We start from the raw sequence: 21,901 nt of genomic DNA, 5'->3' as shown, positions 1-21,901 counted from the left end.
CCTGGTCACAAGCGCCTCTGTCCTCATCCTGTGCTGGAAACCGATTCCTGGGCTTGGATAGACCCTTGGTCTGACCCAGCTGAGCAGTCCTTGTGTCCCTGGGTGGTGGTCCCGCTCCGGCGTCTGCCCTTAGTGCTCCCGAGGCGAGGCCGGAGCTCTGCCTCACACCTCATTTCCTTCCTTGCTGCACAAGGCTTGCGTTGCTTGTGGCAGCTTCCAGGTAGGCCGAGCCCTGCCTCTGCTCCTCCAGCCTTATTTCTTTTCCAGTTCTAGCGGATTTCCCTGGGAGTGATGAAATACAGGATTTTAGGGTACAACTCAAAACAGGAACCATATAGCAACCTTCCAGCTATAGGGTGACTTGTACCTAGGAGGACTTTTACCTCCAGCAAGCCTGTCCTTTCGGGAGTGATGCTAACCTTTGCTGCTGCCTATGCTAGTGTATAGCATAGCTTGATAACCCATTTATCTTGATAACCCCAGCAGCAGGGATAGAAAGTTCTGGTTTGGGATCCCAATGTAACCGTCTGGTTTCTGGTGTACCTCCAAATTATGTCAGTCCGCTCTGAAAGGTGCGAATAGATGCTGCTTTAACCATGTCAAGAAAACTTCCCCTCACTTTGCTTGCCTGCAAACTTTTTGTTATAGCTGAGGCGAGACAGAGGAAACTTTCAGCTCTCTTTGGGGTCACTCCCCTTCTGCTGTTTATTTCAGCCATTACAGTTACCACTGCTCAGAGAGATAATGCTGAAATGCTGCTATAGAGCTTTGGAGGCACTACTGGGGATGCAGCAGCTGGGGATGAAGGTTGGTGTCTTCCCTCTGCATTCTGGCAGGAGGCTGCTGGTCACACCAGACTTGTGTTTGCAGCTGCTGCCTTACTCTGGGAATCTTTTGTTACCTGAAAGCTGTGATTTTTTGAAAATGTGACTACTGGATCATCTTCAATACCTTCCTTTAATGTATTTTTTAATATCTGAAAGCTGCTGATAACATGGCTTGCAAGAGCTGAGACAGAAGAAAGCAAGAACTGAGGCGAAGCAAGGGATGAAAGCAGATCTGAGGAGTAAGAATGCTGTTATAAATTAAAAATTGGTTGAGAGAAGTCAGTGTAATGTCATGATATCTGTTCCACTGTGCTGTGCACAAATGTTACTGGGGTGGTATTTAATGACTTGGAGAAAAAAAAATGGGTAAGCAGTTCTGCAATAGAATTGCCATGTGCTGTAAAGTTATTTAGGCTAAACGAGGCCAGAAGCGTGCAAAACAAACCTGATGCATGGAAGAGGTGAGGTTCTGTGTTAATGGCTGCCAGCGCGGTGGGAGAAACATCATGTACGTTATAAAATCTTTAATTCGATGAGGATTTGTCAAAGCCTCCTCCCCGAACGGAGATGAACGAGTCTATCAGAGAAGGCTTATCAGGGTACAGTTAAGATGGTCAGCCGGCAGCCCCTGCCTCCCAGGCTCTGGAGCGCTGCCCGCTCACCCCTGCAAACCGGGAGGGAGTGTCCTCCCTGCACTGCTGCACCCTTGGCGCGGCGGGGAAAGGAAACCAAAGACTTCTGGGGACAATAGTGCAGAAAGAGAAGAGACTCCAGTAGCAATGCGGGTCGGTCCCTAATTCCAGTGATGTCATAGACTGTAATGTCTGCTCCAGGCCGGGTTGGCAGCCTGCGGTTGCGCTGTCTCAGATCAGGCTCTATCCAGAGGAAGGGACTGAAATCCTGCACTGCACGTTTCGGGGACTTGGGTATAAAATTAAATCCTTGCGCATGTGCTCTGTTGCACGTAACCCCGTAGTTATATACGCTTTTGTAGTGGCTGAATCCACAAATGACCAAGCTCCCATCAGTAGGTTTTGCTCCCCCAGACTGTCCATCCCTGCTAGGGAGGATGCGGAGAGCCCCCGAAGAGGATGTCTGCAAGTTTTACCTGCCTGATGTAGTCGATGGGGAATTGCTGAGAAGGTCGGTTAGGTCCCTGGCTCTTGGCTGTAGTTCCTGGGACTGTCTCCACATGCAAGGCCTGGCTACAAAACTCCCTCCTGGACTGGTATTTGGTCTTTTTAAAAAAGAAAATCCATTCCCTCCTTTGCTGTTAGATAGGGACATTTCTGTGTGTTGGTTAGTGTGGTTATCATGTAGCTTCTGTTCTCCCCATTCAGACCAAATCTAGGCAGCTCACTCTGGGCTGCTGGTTTTGCTAGGCAGCAAGGTGCCCAAAAGTTGTTTGTTCATTGCAGCACCTGCCTCTGGTTGTGGATAGAAGGAATTTTAGGGGTCAGTTTTAGTGAGGCATCCTAGAAGTTGGAAGACTTGGAGAGTTTATGCTGAAATATTCCAGCAGTGTGGTGCAGGGAAGAAGGCAGTGCTGGGGTACTCAGAGGGAAGAAGAGCAGGTAGGCGGGGTATACACACACTGATGTGACTTATGCCTTAAAAAAAGAGCCTCAAGGGAAGCTGTGGAGCTAATTTGAACAGGTTTCACCTATGAAGCACCTTTGCAAGGAGGCTGCATTAGCTAGTAAGAGGTTCTGAGACCTGGGAGAGGGGGAACATCTCAAACTGGTGATGTATGTTAAAGCCAGGCAAATTCAAACGAGATGATACAAGGCAAGGCATGTGATTTTAACAGGTGGTTATCCACCTGGGGCATCTACCTTGATTTGCCTATGAAAGGTAATGGTAGAGGCTCAATCTCTTTTTACCGTGCTGTCAGCAACTAGAGACACACGAGGAGTACCTGACTTGAGCTACAGAGATTTTCACAGTGTGTTTTGCATGGGGCCAGAAAATGCGGTGCTTCTTTCTTGACCTTAAAAATCTGTGGAAATAAGATAAATATCAGCACGTTTGTGAATAAGAGTCTATTTTTGCACTGTCTACAGGTACAATTTTAAGAGCTGCAGGGAGGTGTAGTGAGCAGCATGGCATCCAGCAGTGCCACTGCTGAGCCTGAGCATCAAAACTCAGTTTTGTGAGTTTTATGAGTTTATCAAAACTCAGAGCAAGAGCTGTTAGAGGGTCTGGAGAAGTGCCAGGGGTTTTTGGTGAAGCTGAGGAGGAGCTGTTGTGCTGGGGTGAGGCTGAGGCCCAGTGGAGGAGCTTTGTGGTCCCCTGGGTAGGATCGTCTCTAGGCTCTGGGCTTCCTCAGGAGTAACTGGAAGAGGTTGGCCCTTTGCCCAAGCCATCTTCTGCATGAGGAGTGAAAGGGAATGAAATGGCTCAAACGAATTTCTGGCAATTATTAAGACTAAACTGTGATGTGATGTATGGAAGCTTTGCTTGTGCTTTGCTTTGTTTGTTTCAAAGCTTTGTTTGTGTTTTGCTTCATTGGTTTCTCAAGGACTCTTGACTGTTTCCTTAGGTCCCTTTGTCTGTTTAGGTAAGATTGAAATGCTCGTCACGTAAATCACTGATATGTAAATCCCTACGTAAATCACTGATAGCAGACTCAAGGCCTTCAGTGGACACTTGGGCAACTCCTAGAATGGGAAAACTAAGGTAAAGGAGGGACTCGAACAAAGAGACACAGAGACCCTGTTATAGGGAGGATGATTCTGCTGATTTAGGAAGGAGGCACCTGGACTTTACTTCACAGCACACGCTCTGGAAAGAAGGTCAACTAGCAAACACTGTGAAGAAGACTACTTACTTCTTCCCTCGACCACTGAAGACCCTCACCCTATTTTTACTACGCACGCTTGGACTATGTAAATGAATTCTGGGAACTCATTATCATAAGACACCCCTTTCTAGGAGATCTAATTAATATATATGATTTGTGTGTACGTAAACTGATGTCCCTTACTAATTCTTGGGAGCCCTTATGGTGGAGAATCCCCAGGGTGACCCCAGCACTGCTAATAAAGAATACCTGCTTAACAGTAAAGAAACTTTACTGTTGAGTCCATTTCTTTGTTTCAGGAAGAATCTTTTATCCCAGCAAGTATCCCAAGCAAGGGAAGCTAGGAAAAAAGGAGGCTCCACCCTGCCCTGTCTTCTCCAGGAGACAGGGGTGTTGGTGGGAAGAAGCGCTCCAGCCCCTTGCTGTAAGCTGGACTGTCCCAGCACTAGGGCACAGCGCTGTGGCTCTGCGTGGCTGAGCCCTGAGAACCACCAGGGATGGAGATCCCACCACCTGCTCGAGCGCTGTGCTGGCCTCCCGGTGAAACAGCTTTTCCTGATGGATGGCAATGCCTCCCTCCACTGGCATTTCATTAATCAATAAACGCTTGCCAGGTTTCCCCAGCAGGACAGAAGCAGGCCGAGCAGAGCCTAGGAAAGCGCTTGCTCCACAGTTTGTGGCCTCGCTCTTGCCTGTGCTCCCCGCTGGCTGCGTGCAGCAGATCACCCCGCTGCCTGACCCTGCTTGGGTTTTGCAAACAGGCTGGCAGGTATGGGGGATAAAATCAGGGGGGAGGATGCTGGCAGAAAACACAGGTTGCTCTGCGTACGTGCAGGCTGCGGCAGCACGGGGGCGGGTGAAGGGACGTGGCAGCACGCAGGAGGGAGTCAGTGATGGTTTCCAGGGCATGTGCTGGGAGGTCTCTGAGCTGGAGCTGCCGCCGCTGCTTCAAAACAAGCTTTTTGCCCAGGATTCTTCTTGTCCATCTGTCCTTCCCTTTTCTCTAGCTGTTTATTTGGTACTATTGCTGCTGGGCACAGGGCTCCCTGCCAGCTGCTGTTGCAGCGAGGGGTTTTGGAAGACAGGAATCTCCTGCGCCCATCTGTGAGGAAAGCCCTCCTGCCCTCCTCTCCCTTGACAAAAGCGCTGCTTGCCGTGGCTCAGCCTCTCTGGTCAGAGGCAGAGCAAGGGAACAGCCACTTAAGAAGAGGTAAAACATTAAAAAGGAGATGACAGATGAAGGAAAGCTAATTTCATTTCCCCCTGTAAGCTCCATGTGGGAGGGACTGACATCCAATTATGACTTCCAGTGGCCATGGGTGTGCCATGGAGGATGGAGCCAGGTTACTGGTGGGAGAGGAGGTGTTATAAATGCAAATGGGGGCTGCTGTGGGCAGCCCAGAGTTGCGGGCAGGACAGAGGAGCCAGGCAGGTCACAGGACAGAACTGATGCTGGAAACAGCAAGGCAGGAGAGGGGGACAAATTTGATTTGGTCTGCTCCCAGGCAAGTAATGGAGGGATGGAGGGATCCTGTAGGCCTGGAGGAGAAGCAGCAGGGAAAATGCAATAGCCAGATTGCCAGTCAAGACTAGCAAAGCTGACCATCCTCAGTGGGTCCAGGAAGTTTCTGGAAGTGTGGACTGAGCTGTACCTCAGATCCCAAGGGAAGAGCTGCAGCACATCACCCCACTGGAGCCTGCCTGCCTCCTGCCACAGCATTCAATGTAGTGCAGTGCTGGGCATCTCCTTGAATTCAAACCCATCACTCGCTCGTCCTTCGCTGGCAGCTCAGCTGAGATCTCGGAGGCTGGTTTGCACAAGCATCGTGCTCAGCTGCACGGGGCAAGTCCTGGGGGAAGGGGCTACGAGCACACAGATGGGCAAGGTAACACAGGTGTCCACATTCATAAATGTTTATGTATTGATCAATTACTGGGTTCAGTTTTGGGCCCCTCACTCCAAAAAGGACATTGAATGACTCGAGCGTGTCCAGAGAAGGGCAACGGAGCTGGTGCAGGGTCTGGAGCACAGGTCTGATGGGGAGCGGCTGAGGGAACTGGGGGGGTTTAGTCTGGAGAAGAGGAGGCTGAGGGGAGACCTCATGGCCCTCTGCAACTCCCTGAAAGGAGGGTGCAGAGAGGGGGGATGAGTCTCTTGAGCCAAGGAACCAGCGCCAGGACAAGAAGGAATGTCCTCAAGCTGCGCCAGGGCAGGGTCAGACTGGCTCTTAGGAAGTATTTCTTTGCAGAAGGGGTTGTTGGGCGTTGGAATGGGCTGCCCAGGGCAGGGGTGGAGTCCCCATCCCTGGAGGGGTTGAAGAGTCAGGTTGACCCAGCGCTGAGGGATCTCGTGGAGTTGAGAACAGTCAGTGTGAGGTTCATGGTTGGACTGGAGGAGCTTCAAGGTCTTTTCCAACCGAGATGATTCTGCGATTCTGTGCTCCACACTGATCGCCCCAGGTAACGGGGTGAGGGAGCATGCCAGTGCTTTTTGCAACATTGACGTGGCGTTGAAGGTGGGAGGCTGTAGGAAAAAGACCTAAAATAGGGGGCAGGAAACAAGGTCCGAGGCTGCTTTGTGAAAAATGAAGGAGAAAGTCAGTGGCAAGCCAAGCGTGATATTTGAGAGGCTGGCTGCCTCCGCACCACCTCCTCTGCCCTCTGGCTCGCCATTGTCTGGTGGCAGCTCTCCGGAGGCGGGCTGCTGATGGAGCAGGGCCAGGGCTGCCTTTGGAGGGGGGCTTCGGGGTGCAGAGGGCGAGTTGTACTGTTTTTAAGGGGCGCAGCACTGGGGGAAGCACTAAAGGCTATGCAAAAAATCATAACAATTAAAAATAATAAAAGTAGGTACAGGCACACCGGGTTGGTGCTGGCGGGAATCGGGGCCCGGCGGGATTTCAGCTTGCGGTGCTGGCCAGGGGCCCGTCCCCGGGGCTACCAGCGGCCAGACCGGGCCGGGCCCCATCCCTTTGCCCTGGGGAGCCCCGAAACCCGCCGGAGCGGAGCGCGGAGCGCGGCCCCCCCCTCCCCGGCCCGGGCGAGGAAAGGGAGGATTTGGCCTTGTCCCCTCCTGTTTCTGCCTTGTCCCCTCCTCCGCTCGCTCCGCCCGGGGCTGGCGGGGCGGGGGAGCGGGGCCGGGCGGGGGGTGTGGGGGGGGAGCGGCTGTCCGGCCCCGCCGCCGCATCCCCGCCGCAGCGGAAGCCGCACCCCCCGCCGCCGGGGCCGGCCGGGCGCAGCCCCCCCGGCGCATCCCGCCCCCCGTGATTGGCGCCGGCGGCCTCGGCTCCCCCCCAGCTTCCCCGTCCCGCCGCTGCCGCCATGAACCCGCTCTTCGGCCCCAACCTCTTCCTCCTGCCGCAGGAGCAGCAGGGGCTGCCGGGCCCCGAGCTGCCGCCGCCGCCGGCGCCGCGTCCCGCCGAGCCCCTGGGCGGGGGGGAGCTGGCCGCCCCGCCGCCCCCCGGCCCCTTCCCTCCGCCGCCCGCCGCCATGGCCCTCCGCAACGATCTGGGCTCCAACATCAGCGTCCTGAAGACGCTGAACCTGCGGTTCCGCTGCTTCCTGGCCAAGGTCCATGAGCTGGAGCGGCGCAACCGGCAGCTGGAGAAGCAGCTGCAGCAGGCGCTGGAGGAGGGAGGGGGGGGCCGGGGTCGTGGACCCCCACGCCGCGACCAGGCGGTGCAGACCGGCTTCGTCGGCCCCATCCGCACCCTGGGGCTGGGGTTGGGGCTGGGGCCGGCCCGGGCGCTGGCTTCCCCCGGTTGCCGCCCCGGTGCCCCCATCCAGCCGCCGCCTCCCTTCCCGGCCGCTTCCCGCTTCATGCCCGGTACCATCTGGTCCTTCTCGCAAGCCCGACGGCTGGGCCCGGGACCGGAGACCACCCTGGTGCAGGGACCGGGGGTCTCCTGGGTCCACCCGGACGGGGTGGGAGTGCAGATCGACACCATCACCCCGGAGATCCGTGCCCTCTACAACGTGCTGGCCAAGGTGAAGAGGGAGCGCGACGAGTACAAGCGCAGGTGAGAAGGGGCAGCGGGAACGAGGGACCCCCCGAGGGACCCCCACCATCGCCGGGGAGGCTGCGGGGTTGGGGCGGGAGAAGCGGCCAGCGGGGGAGAGGCAGCCCTGGCCTGGCTTCCTGGGAGTGCGGGCTCCAGGCAGCGTGAGGTGAGGCGGTTGTAAGGCAAAAACGTGGACCCCTGGAAGCGTTCGTCTGCACCTGGGTCTCCTCACTTGCCTCCTGGTGTTTGAACCTTCTCGGGATGCTTGCTGCACCTTTTCCTGTCTTACCAACCCGGTGCGAGAAGCTGGAAGTGGTTTTCCAAGCAGGGAAGAAATAACGTGACTCCAGGAGCTGGCGTTTGAAAGGGGAGGGAATCTGGAAACACTGGGGAAGGAGGAGCAAGCCAGAAAGTAGGTGAGGAAGGTGAACGTGGAGCAGTGAGTGGGTTTGGGTTGGAAAAGACTGCTGGGAGGAGGAGAGCGCTCTGGCTACGTAGGAAGGTGCCGAGAAGCCCCTCGGTAGGGCGGCTGGCTCCCCTGGGCCCTTTCCCTCCCCAGTGCTCTCCCAGCCGGCGCCTCAGCAGCAGCAAGCCACGCAGGAGCACCCCACTCCTCAGGGGCTTTCCTCTCCACCCAAAATAGCTGCGGCTTGGCATGTGCCTCGGAGAAGGGCGAAGCAGAATGCAAAGCTAATCTCTTGGCCGGTTCTTCTTTCCCGTGAGGGGCGGCTGCCGCTCTCGCATCGCGCCGGCGGCGCTTTTGTTTCGAGCCAGTTTTCGAGGCTGGTCCCAGATCCGCACGTAGGATGAGATCAGGCAGAGGGCTGGCGGCGCCGGGCCAGGGCACGGGGACGGGCGAGACCATCGCTGGTGACTGACGCCACCTGAGCACTGATTTATTTTTTTTTTTCAGAAGAGAAGTCACTTTGTGATGCTTTAGAAGCAATTAAAAAGTAATGATTACATACCCAAGGGAGCAAAACGGTGTGCTCTACTCACGGGAGCCGTGCCGCTGACCTGTGCTTCACAGCCGTGGGCTCTGGTGCCAAATCAAGGCTGGGGATCCAAGATGACACCTTATGTTTTCGGCTTTATAAGGCTTTGGCTGAGCAGACTTGCCTGTTGGATGCTCCAAAAGCACCAAGCAAGGCACGTGGAAAGGAAGAGTTGGCACCTCTTCTTTCCCACCTATTGCTGTCTGTAACTAAGGCCTTTTATTATTAAGCCAGGGGCAGGCAGCTCTCCTTGCCTTATGTTTTCAGATCGAAGAGCGGGGAGCTAGAGCCACCTTTTTGGCCTGGAGGACTTGAGCCTCCCCTGCTCAAACTGGGTCAGCCAGAGGGGACCAAGTAGGGTTTGTTGGTGCTGCTGAAACTTTGGGAGAAAGGAGAGCTTTTCAGGGTTGTCCTGCTCTGGCAAGTGGGCTTTGGGGAAGGCTGCAGGATGGGTGTTGGAGGGACTGGGGACGCTGTGGGCAGGCAGGGGGGCACCACGAGCTGCTGCAGGCCAATGTTGTTGGTGGGATCTATTTTTGGACTGTGTTACCAGGAGCTGGGGGAAAGCAGACCCCACCCCCAGACCCTTTCCAGCACTGGGAACTTTCTGACGGGTGTAGCCAGGTCCCAAACAGGGGAATGGGACAGGAGGATCCCATTTCCACACCCTTCCCCATGCTGAGGGCTGACCCCGACATCTCCCGGGAGCAGAGACCTCCCTGCCATGGCGGGCTCTGATCTGCCACTCTGCCACGGGGACTGCGTGGCTGGTGTCATCCCTTTGCCACCTGCCTGGGGGCAGAGGGAAGAGACCGTGTTAACACAAGATTTCCCGGTTCTCAGAGCCGTGGCTTGGGTGCTTGAGCTTGCGCTGTCTTCAGGGCAGCATTGCCACCGTGCACCCCATGACATGTGGAGCAGTGCCACAGGAGGAGCTTCTCTCTGGATATGCAGGCCTGAAATTCAAGTCTGGGATCTAGGAGGGGTGTGGGGGCAATAGGGAGGGACGAGAAGAGATGCAGCAGCAGGGGAGAGGCTTGCACTTGGGAGGAGCAGGCTGAGGCTAGGTGGCCTGGAGAGGGGCAAAGGGTGCCTGCGAGTATCATCCAAGCGCTGGGGATCTGAGAGTCTCATCAGGTTTGTGCCATCTGCTACAACTGTATTCCCAAGCAGTTTTTATCTGGGATGCTGCAAGGACACGCTGGGGGTGTGGGGCGAGTAGTGTTACAGCACAGCGTGTTCGAGTCACAGAATGGTTGGGGTTGGAAGGGATCTTTAAGGATCATCTAGTCCAACCCCCTGCCGTGGAGTTTCACTAGTTCAGGTCACTCAAAGCCCTGACCTTGAACACTTCCTGTGATGGGGCATCCACAGCTTCTCTGGGCAACCTGCTCCAGTGTCTCACCACCCTCATCGTAAAAAAATTCTTAATTATGTCCAATCTAAACTTACCCTCTCTCAGTTTAAAGCCGTTGCCCCTCATCCTGTTTCTCCATCTCTCTCTCCATCTTTCTTATAAGCCTCTTTTATATATTGAAAGTCCACAAGAAGATCTTTTGTTGTTGTAATTGCCTTCCAAGGAGGTGTGCCAGGTTGCCAGGCATTCACCATTCAGGTGAAGCTCAAACACGGCAGGAGAGGGAAACATGCAGCTTCAAAGCCCCACAGCACCAGCGTGCACTAACTGTGCGGCATAGGGTAAAGCCTTTTGCAGGGAACAGGATTTCTAAAGGTGTGGGAGGTTTTGTTTATTTTGCTAAGTGAACTTCTTGAGGGGACACACCTGGGGTGTAGGGACGGCACTGTATCTTGTCACATCCCCAGCTGTGGGAGGCCTGGCCTGCAGCCAGCTCTGGGACCCTCCTGCCGTCGCTCTCTGCTTTCTCCTGTATTTCAGCCTTTGGGCAGGATGTGCGTCTCCCCTCGGCGTGCACCAGTGGCCGTGGGGTTGTGTGGGGCAGCCTTGCTTCCAGCCGGCAGTGACCTGGCAGCAGCCGTGGTGCTGCAGGCGGGTTATTATTAGGAGTGGTGCATTGCAGGAGGGAGCAGGGAAGAAGGAGCCAGACAGCAGGCAAGCAGGAGAGAGGCTCAGAACAGATGGGCGCGCAGATTCGTTGCAGAGTGAATTGCCGTTGCCTCCTGCCTTTAAATCGGTGTTTATCTGATCCACGCTCATCTTCCGTAGCATCGGTGCGGAATGAATTCTTCCAAGGATTTGCAGCTATGCTTTTACTCCCCCAGTAAGTCCGGGCTATACAGAGACCCGGAAGGAGGCGGGGACCAAAAAAGAGAGGAAGTGCCACGCTGAGAAAGATGCTGAAAATTTTTTCTTACGGTGGAAGGCGTTTTTCTCCCCAGGGAGGGAGGCCGTGTTTGAATAGTTCCCATATAAGGGCAATTAGGGCAATTCTACCTTTTAGCTTTCTCCTTCCCTCTCTCTTCATCTCCCTCTTTCCCAAAAGGGATGGGAACCCCCTTTGACTCCCCTTTTGTAGCTGCGATATGGAGCCAACACCAACATGAGGACTGTGCGCTTTGTCCTTGTTTGAGTAAGCATTGCCAACCTTAAAAGATTAGAAATTCGTAAGCCAGGACTCTCCCACATCATCAGATTGTCCTGATACCCTGAGATAACAAGTGCGAGGGCTTTTCATATGCTTTCTGGTCTCCTAGACCTTAGGATTTATTTTTCAAACTTGGTGTGAGTAAGCAAGAGGAGAGATTTTTCACATGCTTGTGCAGGGTCGCAGTGCCTGTGTTGATGCTTGCAAGCATTAAATAGAAACTGGAGATCACAGCATCAGGCAGGGCCCAGCTCTGGTTGCTTTCCCAGGGAAATCCCACTTCCTCAGAGAAAACTGGCTTTCTCAGAAGAGCCAGGAGCTGGGTAAGAATGCAGCAGCCCTGCCCTGTGCCGCACCGCAGCGCATGCCAACCCGTCTGCTCTATGGGATAGCCATTTAGCAAAGAGCGGTACAGCCTGGTGGCGTCCCAACAGACCGTGGGCTGGGCCAACACCGCAGCATGGCCAAAGATGATGATCTCACACAGCAAAATAGAATATAATAATTGCTAGGTGATGTGTCTTTGTATAGCAAGGCCGGGCACCTTGCAGCGCAGCCTTTTGCAAAGCCGCAGAGCCTAATGCAGAACCCACCGGCCAATGTGGCGTAAACTGGGACAATTCATCCCGCTTCCCTGTAGGATGAAACAGTGTTCTTTAATCCAACCTGTTATGCAGCCTGCCCGGGTAGCACGGCCCGGCACAGGGCAGCCCTCTGCACTGCTACAGGCAGAAGAGCAGCCCTTCATCTTGACGCGCGTCATGGCCACCTGCGCTATGGCGTGGTTTGGTATTAGGTTGGGTTTTGTGCTTCTGGACAGCCTGAACTGCAACGCTGCAGACACGCAAACACTGTCGCAAATATGATGCGGGTGGGGGCAGCTCTGCAATATCTGCAAGTGTTTTGCTGATTAAGGATACCAATTAAACTCGGACACCAGAGTGAAAAGAGCAGGCGTATTTTACTGGGGATAACTAAATAATGTAACAGAGTAATACAGAAAACATGCAGTAAAAAAAGACAGAATAATGCACTTAAAGCAAACAAATAGGAAAATACAGGGTAATGCATCAAATCATTACTGTATGAGAGAGAGAATAGTGATTAAGAAAGATCCATCACCACTTGCATACGTTACCATCATCCAGACCCGCAGGCGCTGGACAGCCCCGGTTGCAGCGAGGATTTGCAGAGCCTTTCCCGGCACATGGGAAGTCCTACGCGGTGTGTCCATCTGTAGGTGAGGCATCCAAAGTCGCTGTGAGCGGGTCCAGCCTTAGGTACCAAAAATCAGCAAGCCAGAATAACTTCCACCTTTGTTTTGAGCGGAAATATCTGATTTCATCCTCCTGTTGGATTCCACCCAAAGCCTGGCCAGGGCTCGGGGGGGGAAAACCAAGGGAGTTTCTAACAAAGCCAAATACTTGGGTTCTCAGCCTTGAACGAGGCTGAGCAAGGAGAGTTGGATACATTCTCTCAGCATTTCATCCTCACTACTGATTATATTCTAAGTTACATCTTTCACTAGTGAGCATACATACTTCGTTAATGACTACATACTAAGTTAGCAGCTTCGGCTCGGGGCCTGTTGTTCAGGCTTCAATACTTAAACACTTTGGCACTTTTTACATAGCATAGGTGGTTTGTTATAACCTATCACCTACTAGCACAACGGTTATCAGTTATAAAATATACAGGATTCATCTGTAGGTCAGCTCTGGCTTGGGCCTGTTGTCCAAGCCTTAGCACTTCAGCAAGCCTGTTTCCGAGGGTTGGAGCTGAACCTAATGTGACCCAAGGGGCTTGGGAGGTGGATGGAGAGGCTGGTGGGCTGCGTCCGGCCATGGATCGTCCCCAGCGTGGCAGTGTGCAGCGCAGCTGCTGTGCGGAGCCTGCGGTCGGTGTCCCCAGCTCCCCCTGTCGTGGAGCAGGCAGCCTTGGCCAGCCCACAGCGGGGACGACAGAGAGTGTGGCGGGGCAGAGTTTGTGGCTGGGAAGGGGGGGGCTGATGGGCCTTTGGCAGCTGCCGTCTGGAAACAAGCAGCGATGCATTCCTGAGCACGTTCTCCTTCCCGCCCCGGTGCCGTCATCACCCCCTCTCAGATAGCTTTGGGGTGAGCAGCTGCTGCTCCCTCCTCTCTCGATGGCAGCCGGGATCTGAATGGTGCGTTTGTCTCCCTAGATGGGAAGAGGAGTACACGGTGCGTGTCCAGCTTCAGGACCGGGTGACTGAGCTGCAGGAGGTGAGCATCGCTGTCCCCACCCTTTCCCCTGCAACCCAGCTGCCCTGTGCTGACGCTGATTTGCACATCTCCTTCCACCCGGGGCAGGAAGCCCAGGAGGCTGAAGCCTGCCAGGAGGAGCTGGCCATGAAGGTGGAGCAGCTCAAGGCAGAGCTTGTTGTCTTCAAGGGACTGATGAGCAATGTGAGTCCCTAACCTCTCTCCGACCCGGCAGCAGTGTCCTACCCAAGCGGTGGGGCTGCATAGAAAAGCAGTTCCTTGGTGGGGCATGTGCTTGGTCGGGGGTGCAGTGAGCAAAGTGGGGGTGCGGATGCAGTCCTGCAGCACAGAGGGGGGACGTGGGGACTCTGATTGCTGTTTGCCTTGCCTAATCTTCCTCCTTTTGTCCCCCCTCCTGCGGCACTGTGGGTTCAGAACATCACGGAGCTGGACACCAAGATCCAGGAGAAGGCCATGAAGGTGGACATGGACATCTGCCGGCGCATCGACATCACCGCCAAGCTGTGCGACGTGGCGCAGCAGCGCAACTGCGAGGACATGATCAAGATGTTTCAGGTGAGAAGCGCCTGCTGCTGCTCCCGGCTCAGCTGCCGGCTCTGGGGAGGAGAGTTCTCGAAGGAGGTAGAAGAGACAACACCAGCCCCCTGCTAGGGGAGACGCTTGGTCACCCTTACCCTCGCTCCTTGCGGTCCCTTGCTCTCCGTCTCTCTCGGGAGGACCAGGCAAAAGGGCACAGAGAGGAGGTGGAAAGCCCCAGATGTTGCTTTGAGCATCGAGAGGCCCCTCAACCTCTCCCTGACCTGTTGTGTTGGGCCGGGGGACCCCACAGTGGTAGGGGAGCAGCTGCAGGAGGGAGACCTGTTGCTTGAGTGTCTGTCTCTAACCCCATCTCTCTCCTTCCCCTTCCCCTCTCCGTCATCTTCTCTCTGTCTCTCTTCTCTGTCTCTGTCTCTCTTCTCTCTCTGGATGTTGCTGCCTTTCTGTCTTGCTCTCTTTGTCCTTACAGAAGCAACTGGTTAGTTCCATTCAGTTGGGGAAGTGTACAAATTTTAAACTTTCTATAAATAAGGTCGGACTGTAAATATTGACATATTTCACCTTTTTCAGACTCTGTCTCTTTTTTCCTGTTTCTGTCACTGTGTTTCCCTGTCTCTGGACTGGGGTGGTGGGCAATTTGAGTTTTTCTGCAGTAAAACCATGTTGTTTTTTCTCATCGGATTCATAGATTCCATCTTCAGTTGCTTAGTTTTAATTTTAGAAAATGCCAAAGCCATGTTTTATCCATTGCACCATCTTTAACCTGATCATAATGAGCCCGTCTCTCTCTTTCTCTCTTGCTTTTCTTCTTTCCTTCCTTCCTTCCTTTCTTTCTTTCTCTCTTTCTCTCTTTCCCTGCCCTTCTATCCCTCCACCATTCCTTTCCCCTTCATCTCCTCCCAACTACCTGCCCCCGACCTCGGACCCGGCCTCGTTTCTGTAGTCTCTGCACTTGTCTCCCGTTAAGGTCCCAGCCTCGGTGGGGCGGAAGCGGGAGCGCAAGCAGGTCAGCGACGAAGACACCTCACTCTCAGAGAGCGATGCCTCCCGAAAACCTGAAGAGGAAGAGGAGGACGAGACCACGGCCATGAGTATCAATGAGGAAATGCAGAGGATGCTGAACCAGCTGTGAGTGCGGTTGCTCCGCACCTCTGCTGCCAGCGCTGAGTGAGGCTCCGGCTCCCGGCTCCCCACCGGCGCCTGGGATGGGGAGGGCAGGGTCAGGCTGCGGATCCCCTTCTCTGGGGAGGGGAGGTGGGAGGTGCTGCTGCGGGGTACGTACGTCCTGCGCTCTGCAGCACGGTGGGACTGACCCCCTGGGAGACCTGAGCCCACCCATGCCGTGGGTGGGAGCAGCTCTGCTCCTCTTGCCCCCATTCCTGCCTTTGGGAGTCCCTGCCTGAATTTGCCATAAAGCCAGCTCCTTCCCCATCAACCGTTGGGTTTGGGTGCACTTGAGCTCACCTTGGCTAAACCTTCAAGAGCTGCAGCCCTGCCTGTGAGCAGGGGCAAGGCTTTCGGCACTGATGCAGCCCCCTGCCTGGCTCTGCCTTGCAGGGGTTTTTCCTGCTGGGTGCTGATGTGCTGTTCCCTTGCCCCCAGGAGGGAATATGACTTTGAGGATGACTGTGACAGCCTCACGTGGGAGGAGACGGAAGAAACGCTGCTCCTCTGGGAGGACTTCTCTGGATACGCCATTGCAGCCGCAGAGGTGCAGGGGGAGGTAACAGTGGTGTCAGGTCCCCTCGAGGATCCAGCCCCGGGTTGGGACACTCGGTCCTGGGAAGATGCTCCCTCAAAGACCAGACTTCAGCCCCTCCATCCTTTGCAGGCCTGTACAGATGCTGCCCCTCTATACCCCATCGTTTCTACATGAATACGTTACCACATCCTTGTGAAGGTCTCCTTGTTAGACAGACCAGGGACCTGAAAGATGTGCTGAGGGCATGGTCCACATGTGTGGGGAGAGCCACAACCCTCTCAGAAGAGATTTCCTCTGGCTGGGCTGGTCCCTGGTGGTCCCTTGCTCAGCGTCTCCAACCCACCTGCCCACTGTGCAGCAACACTGCCCAAACAGAGGCCTCAATGTCTGGCCAAAGCCCTCGCCATCCCACTTCTTCGGCCCTCAGAAGTCCCCTGGTGATGTGTCACGCTTGGGGATGGTCTGTGCTCTCCAAAGCTGCACATTGTTAGGCTTGCTCTGGGCTGATGGGCTGTGGCAAGTCCTGGGTCTCTACCCCGTGTTGGCAGGACTGACTCGTGCCTTATTTATACACTGCTTATGTTTCTTCCTCTTTTCCTGCCAGTTCTTTCTCTGATTTCTTTCTTGTCTTTGGTTCCTCGTGTTGGACACCTCCCTGCCTCTAAACATGCTGTCTGCTCTCCCCAACAGCAGGATGACAGCCTGGAGAAGGTGATCAAAGACACGGAGTCGCTGTTCAAGAGCCGTGAGAAGGAGTACCAGGAAACCATTGACCAAATAGAGGTGGGAGGAGGAGGTGGGGAGGACATGGCACAGAATGGGGTGAAATGGTGGGGGAGTGGGTCACCGGGGGAGGGAGACACCATGCTGGAGCAGGTAGTTGGTAGTGGGAGGTGGCAGCCTTGGGTCTGGCCATGCCTCCTGACCTGCATCGTGCCCCGGACTCATCTCTGCGCCGTTTCCCTCGTGCAGCTGGAGCTGGCCACGGCCAAGAACGACATGAACCGGCACCTGCATGAGTACATGGAGATGTGCAGCATGAAGCGAGGCTTGGACGTGCAGATGGAGACTTGCCGACGGCTCATCACCCAGTCTGGGGACAGGTGAGCTTCAGCGGGAGGGCCGGGATACCGGAGCTGGGGTGGTGGTGAGCGGGAGCTGAAGCACCGGGTAGCACTCCTACCCTGCCCTGGTGTGGCACAGAGAGGGGGCAGTTCCCAGAGTGACCAGCCTCTGCATAGGTGGTGCTGCCTCTGCAGAAGGTGGGCTGTGCACAGGAGTCAGTTTTGACAGGTGAAGCCATCTCCCCGTGATGGAGAGAGGAGCTGCCATTGTGCAGGGACACAGTAGCTCCTCGCGGACGTGTGGAGCCAGGGTGGCTCCAGGCTGGGGACCTCTGTGGTGGGCTTTCACTGGCCCCTAGCCTCACATGTCTTGGCAAGGTCCTGCTCTGGGCAGGCATCTCCCCCAGCCCTGCTTCATGCTCTGGACTGGGGTCCTCTGGGACACCCTCCCCAGCACCCAAGGATTCCCACAGACCCACACGTGCCCCAGGGGAGCACTTCAGCTTCTGTCCTGGTGTGGGCTGGTGCTCTCTGCCCACACTGAACTGGGTCCTTTCCCTCCCCCTGGGCGGTGCTGTGACCGCTGCCCTTTACTCTTCTCTGCAGAAAGTCTCCTGCCTTCACCCCGGCCTCCAACAGCGAGTCAGCCCCGAACGAGGAGAGTGAGGAGTCCGACCGCGACCCCCCCAGCGACGCTTCCATCAGATAATGAGGGGAGGCCCTGCTCCTTCGGACCCCCTTCCTGGCACGGGGGTGCCCGAGCCGCGCCTGGGAGAGACTGTCAGGGATGTGGAGCCACTGGTAAACGCCTGTCGCCCAGGCTCACTCCTGTTTTGGGGTGCTTGGCAGATCCCGCACCCCCCCGCCACCGGATATCTTGCAAATGGGAATAGCTAGATAGACCTGAGTGCCCTCACCTGGGCTGCTCAGCCTCCAGCCCCTTCTCTATTCCCTTCCCCTACTTTGGTTAAACCACGGTTTGGGCAGGGAGGCTCCAAACCTGCCACGGCGGCATTCTCCAAGGCCCCTCCCAGACCCACCTCATCCATCATCCGTCCTGGTACGCTTGACCTGCCCCCTGCCCTCCCTGCACCGCACGGAGCCAAACGAGAGCCGTACCTCCCTGCAAACTGGACCTGACACTGGTGCCAACTGGACCGAGCCTGGAGGCTCTCTCCTTGCTGCTGGCCACGTGCCCGGCAAGTCCCCGTTCCATGCCGGGCACCCTGAGCCTCCCCGCCTCCTCTGGGACGGGGGCCGAGTCCCGCTCACCGTGCACTTTGCTTTTGCCAGACGTCGGCGGTGCGCTCGCGTCTGTGTTACGGGGGTGAGGGGTCATTAAATGGGACAGTTTCCTTTTCTACAGCTTCGCTGGGTGTGGGCTCTCCCTGTGCTGCCGCGGGCGCTGGCGCAGCTTGAGGCGGGGGGTGTTCTCCGCCGGACCCCATCAATGGGGGCTTCCCATGGGACTCTCCCGTCCCTTGGGCGTGCCAGAGGGGACCGGCATCTCTTTGTTGCGTTTGCCTGGGTGGCCATTGCATGTGCTCCTCCAGTGACGGGAGGGTGGCCGGAGGGGGTGAGCAGCCTGCTGAGAGGCAGCGTTTTGCAGGGCCATCTGCTGAGCAGTGGACCCAGGCTGCACAGCCAAGGCAGGTGAAGCTCCAGAGAAAAAATGCTCACAAAAGATCCTGAAGGAAAGAGAAAATAGATGGCAGTAGTTTTTGGATCACCTCTTAAGATGAGGTAAGGTAGATAAAATGGGGGCTGAGGGGTGCAACAGTTTATCTCCGTGGGTTGGCTTGGGTAGCTCAGGCTGCCACGTGTTTGAGCTGCAAGCTCCGGCGTGCCCGCAGCACACAGGGTCGGGGTCTGGGCAGGGTGAGGTCCTCTGCCTGTGCCTGCGAGACGTGTTAAGGCATGCGTCGGCGTTACAGCGTGGGCTAAGCTGGCTGCCTAGAGCCGGCAGGGAGGCAAGGCCCTGCAAATGGCAGGAGAAGCTGGCGGCTGAGGAAACCTCCAGGCCAGGAGAAGCTGGGGCACTGCTGCTGGTGCTGGGAAATGGCAGTCCCTCAGCCCATGGTCTGCTGTGGCTGGGCTCTGGCTGGCAAATGCCATCTCCAGCTCTCAGGGGGAAGCGGGGAGAGCGTTTCGTGGGAGCAGCAGGGTGCTGGGTAGCAGCAGAGGTGTGCTCCCCCCGCCCCAGCTGCGTGTGGCTCTGCGGACGGGTGGGAGGTGAGTGCCCCGGTGCCTGCCCTGAGACAGGGCGTGGAGGTGAGGCCCATGGCGAAGACCTTGCCCAACCGTTTCCATTTCTTTCCCTCTTCCCTTTTTTATTTTTTTTCCTAAAAGAGCTAAAGCCAAAGGAAATATTTTAATCTGGGCGTTTTCTTTTGAGTGATGATGCCTCACACGCAGATCAGGGATCACTTTCTATCATGCCTGGAGGCTCTTCTGGTTCATGCAAATCCCCTTTCCTGTAGATGTCTCTGCAGTGTTTTCCGCTCTTTCTCTGGTGCGGAGATCTCCATGAGTGGCTGGCTAAGTCTGGCTTCCCTGGTGCATAATCCATGACGTGCATACCTTGGCCTCTCGGTACCGCTTAAGAAACCCACAGGACTGTAGAACATGTACCCTGAGAGATTTCAAGCATGAAGCACAGAAGGACTGACATCTCTTCCTTGAGCAGTCATTGCCCAGAGGAGCAGCTGGTGCTGCCAGATGCCCGTGTACCAGGTCACATGGGGACCCCAGTCCCACACTGCTTGTCAGAACTTCATTTGCAGTGAAACTGAGATCTCCCCCGCCCATGTGTGCAAGATGCTGTTCTCTGGTGAATTGTGTTGCCAGCAATAGGCTCCATCCCCCAACCAGTGTGACAGCCCCCAAGATCTCACTGGCAGGACACGATCCTTTGCCTCAGTGATGTCTCTGCATGAGAAGCACAACCCAAGGCCTCCACTGTTAGCCAGACCATCTTCCCTGCATCTACATGTCCATCAGTGCTGGATATGAGGAGATGTGGACCTTCCATCTATTTAACTCTTCTCTGTGGGCTCCTCTCCATTCTTTGGGGAGTATCTAGCCTGCTTTTTTCTACCATGAGCCCTGGTGGGAACTGTAGCATCTATGAACTGCTCAGTGCTGTGTTTCTTCTCGTGTCCCTAACCTCATCCCTTTTCCAGGACACCTCTCGGCAGTGTCTGCTCAGGAAGCAATATCAGAAGAAATTGTCTAGCGAAGACCCAGGTTTTTGAACATCTGCTGGTCCGCATTCATCTCAAAGGAAATAATCGTATCTCATTTACCCTTAGACCCCAGCCCATTCCAAAATCTTTGGCCTAAACTCTGAAAGACTTAGTTGTAGGGGCAGCTTGGCTGCAGGTGGAGTGTGCCTTTTCCTATTCTTGACCAAGATGATGAATTGATGAAATGAACTTTGGAGGAACAGGTCAGTTAGTCATTCCAGCTGACTGTGCTCACCTGTGAGCATGTTGCAGCTGAGTCTAGTATGGTTCTTAGTGCACCAGGGCAGGCCTTGGCATGCAGGGGACAAAGTCCTACCTCACTTGGTGTCCATGCATTCATGTGAATGTTTGTTGCCCAAGTACAGTCCAAGCACGGATGTGTCTTACTGAATGGGGTTCCATGGCAGGATGCATCCAGACCGTTCCTCTGTCAGCATCTGTCTTGGGACTGTGGCTGCTCTCTGGTTGACCTCCATGATCATGTCTCTCTGGATTGGCAGTGAGGTCCTCCCATTGAATATTTAGGCATGTTGGTTCAGCTTCCCCACCCTACAGAAGTCCCTGTTGGTGGAGACTTGCTCGGGCAGTCTGGAAACGTGCTAGTGATTGCTCTGTCTTCTCCCTCCCCAACATTTGAACTTTTCTGTCTAGGTGAGGACAGGCACAACTTCTATATCAGCAGTGGGAGTGGCACAAAAACCCAACCTTGAGGCAAGAGTTGTCCCTGGGCTGGGACAGACCCACTTGTGAGGTGCTGAGGGACACAATCAGCCTTTGAGCTGGGGTGAGAGGTGCAGTTCTCTGCTGTGGCTGCTGTGCTCCGTGCTCCCTGTGCTGAGATCAGCCTCTTGGCAAGGGACTTCAGCGGCGCTTCTGATCCTGTGGCATGCAGAGTGGCCTTGCCCCTGCCCCTTCCCTAGTGAAGTTCCCTGGGACTCATCTGAAAGGTGAGCTCTCATCCTTGGAGACCCTGTCTGGCTCTGTTAGTAGCTCTGAGACCAGGCCCACTGAGTTTCTTGATGAAGACTACCAGATTTTCCCATAGAGACAGCGGGGAGCATCACCCTCCTTGCACCTCACCGCATCGATGTGGGATGTTCTTACTGGCTCTAGAGAGGGTTGAGTCAACCTAACCACTAAGTAGACCAGATCTTCCCTGTGTTAAGCAAGGGTGCTCCCTCCCTTCACCTATTCTTGGATCCCATCTATTTTAGATTGTATCTCAGAGCTGAAAGAGTCTGACTTGTCTGTCCGTTCAGTTAAGGTTCTGTATTTTCCACCCAGCACCCTTCTGCTGTAGGCGCTTTGTCACGTGTCCCACACAACTCAGCTTTGTGTGAGTTAGCTTTTCCCTGTTTCAGGATTCTTTAGAGGGACCTAAATACGATGTTGACAGCCTTTGCTGCAGCAGCTTTTGATTCCCAGGTAACCTGTTTATTCTTCTGTTTATCTTGTTTCTTAGCCAAGAGGTAGGAGAAGTCAAAGCTGCATGGGAAGTTATTCTTGTTTCTGGATTTGAGCTTGGCTTTCCTAAGCCTTGTACCTCTGCTGCAAAAGCTTCGTTTGTTCTCAAGAAGGCCATATTCTTTATATGTTTATGGTTATTGCTATCACAGGTACCTGTGGCACAGAGTTGTTCCTGAACTTGCACATGATGATCAAGTATGTCAAATAATCTGGTTACAGGTAAGAAACCTCCTTTTGAGAGGAGAGGTCAGAATTAATGCAGAACACAGTGGAGTGCTGTCTCCTTGGAGATGCACCTGGATGATGCATGGACAGGCTCCTGAAGACACCTGGCAAGCCCCTATGCATGGCGATTGATGCTGAGCGCGACAGTGAGACAGCATGGAGAGCTGGATGGGCTGCAGACAGCTTTAGGGAAGCCCAGTCACCACTGAGAATCTTCCATTGGGTGTATGA

The 21,901-nt window shown here is 55.0% G+C and overlaps 1 protein-coding gene across 3 annotated transcripts; it reads left to right on the top strand.

Annotated features, from left to right (window-relative positions):
- Window positions 1-6,788: 6,788 nt before the first annotated feature.
- IFFO1 (intermediate filament family orphan 1) lies at window positions 6,789-18,098 on the top strand. 3 transcript variants are annotated; one of them, XM_074854294.1, is made up of 9 exons: window positions 6,789-7,646; window positions 13,370-13,430; window positions 13,518-13,613; window positions 13,845-13,985; window positions 14,935-15,095; window positions 15,570-15,690; window positions 16,360-16,452; window positions 16,642-16,772; window positions 17,340-18,098. In XM_074854294.1, the coding sequence occupies exons 1-9, from the start codon at window positions 6,949-6,951 to the stop codon at window positions 17,440-17,442; spliced, it is 1,605 nt and encodes a 534-aa protein (XP_074710395.1). In that variant the 5' UTR covers window positions 6,789-6,948; the 3' UTR covers window positions 17,443-18,098. The 3 variants fall into 3 exon arrangements, with proteins under 3 accessions (XP_074710395.1, XP_074710385.1, XP_074710376.1); XM_074854284.1 differs by having other exon boundaries at window positions 14,911-15,095; window positions 15,570-15,678; XM_074854275.1 differs by having other exon boundaries at window positions 14,911-15,095.
- Window positions 18,099-21,901: the final 3,803 nt, after the last annotated feature.

Source organism: Strix uralensis, chromosome 2, assembly GCF_047716275.1.
Source record: "Strix uralensis isolate ZFMK-TIS-50842 chromosome 2, bStrUra1, whole genome shotgun sequence".
NCBI lineage: Eukaryota > Metazoa > Chordata > Aves > Strigiformes > Strigidae > Strix > Strix uralensis.
This window is presented reverse-complemented; position numbering and strand designations above follow the sequence as displayed.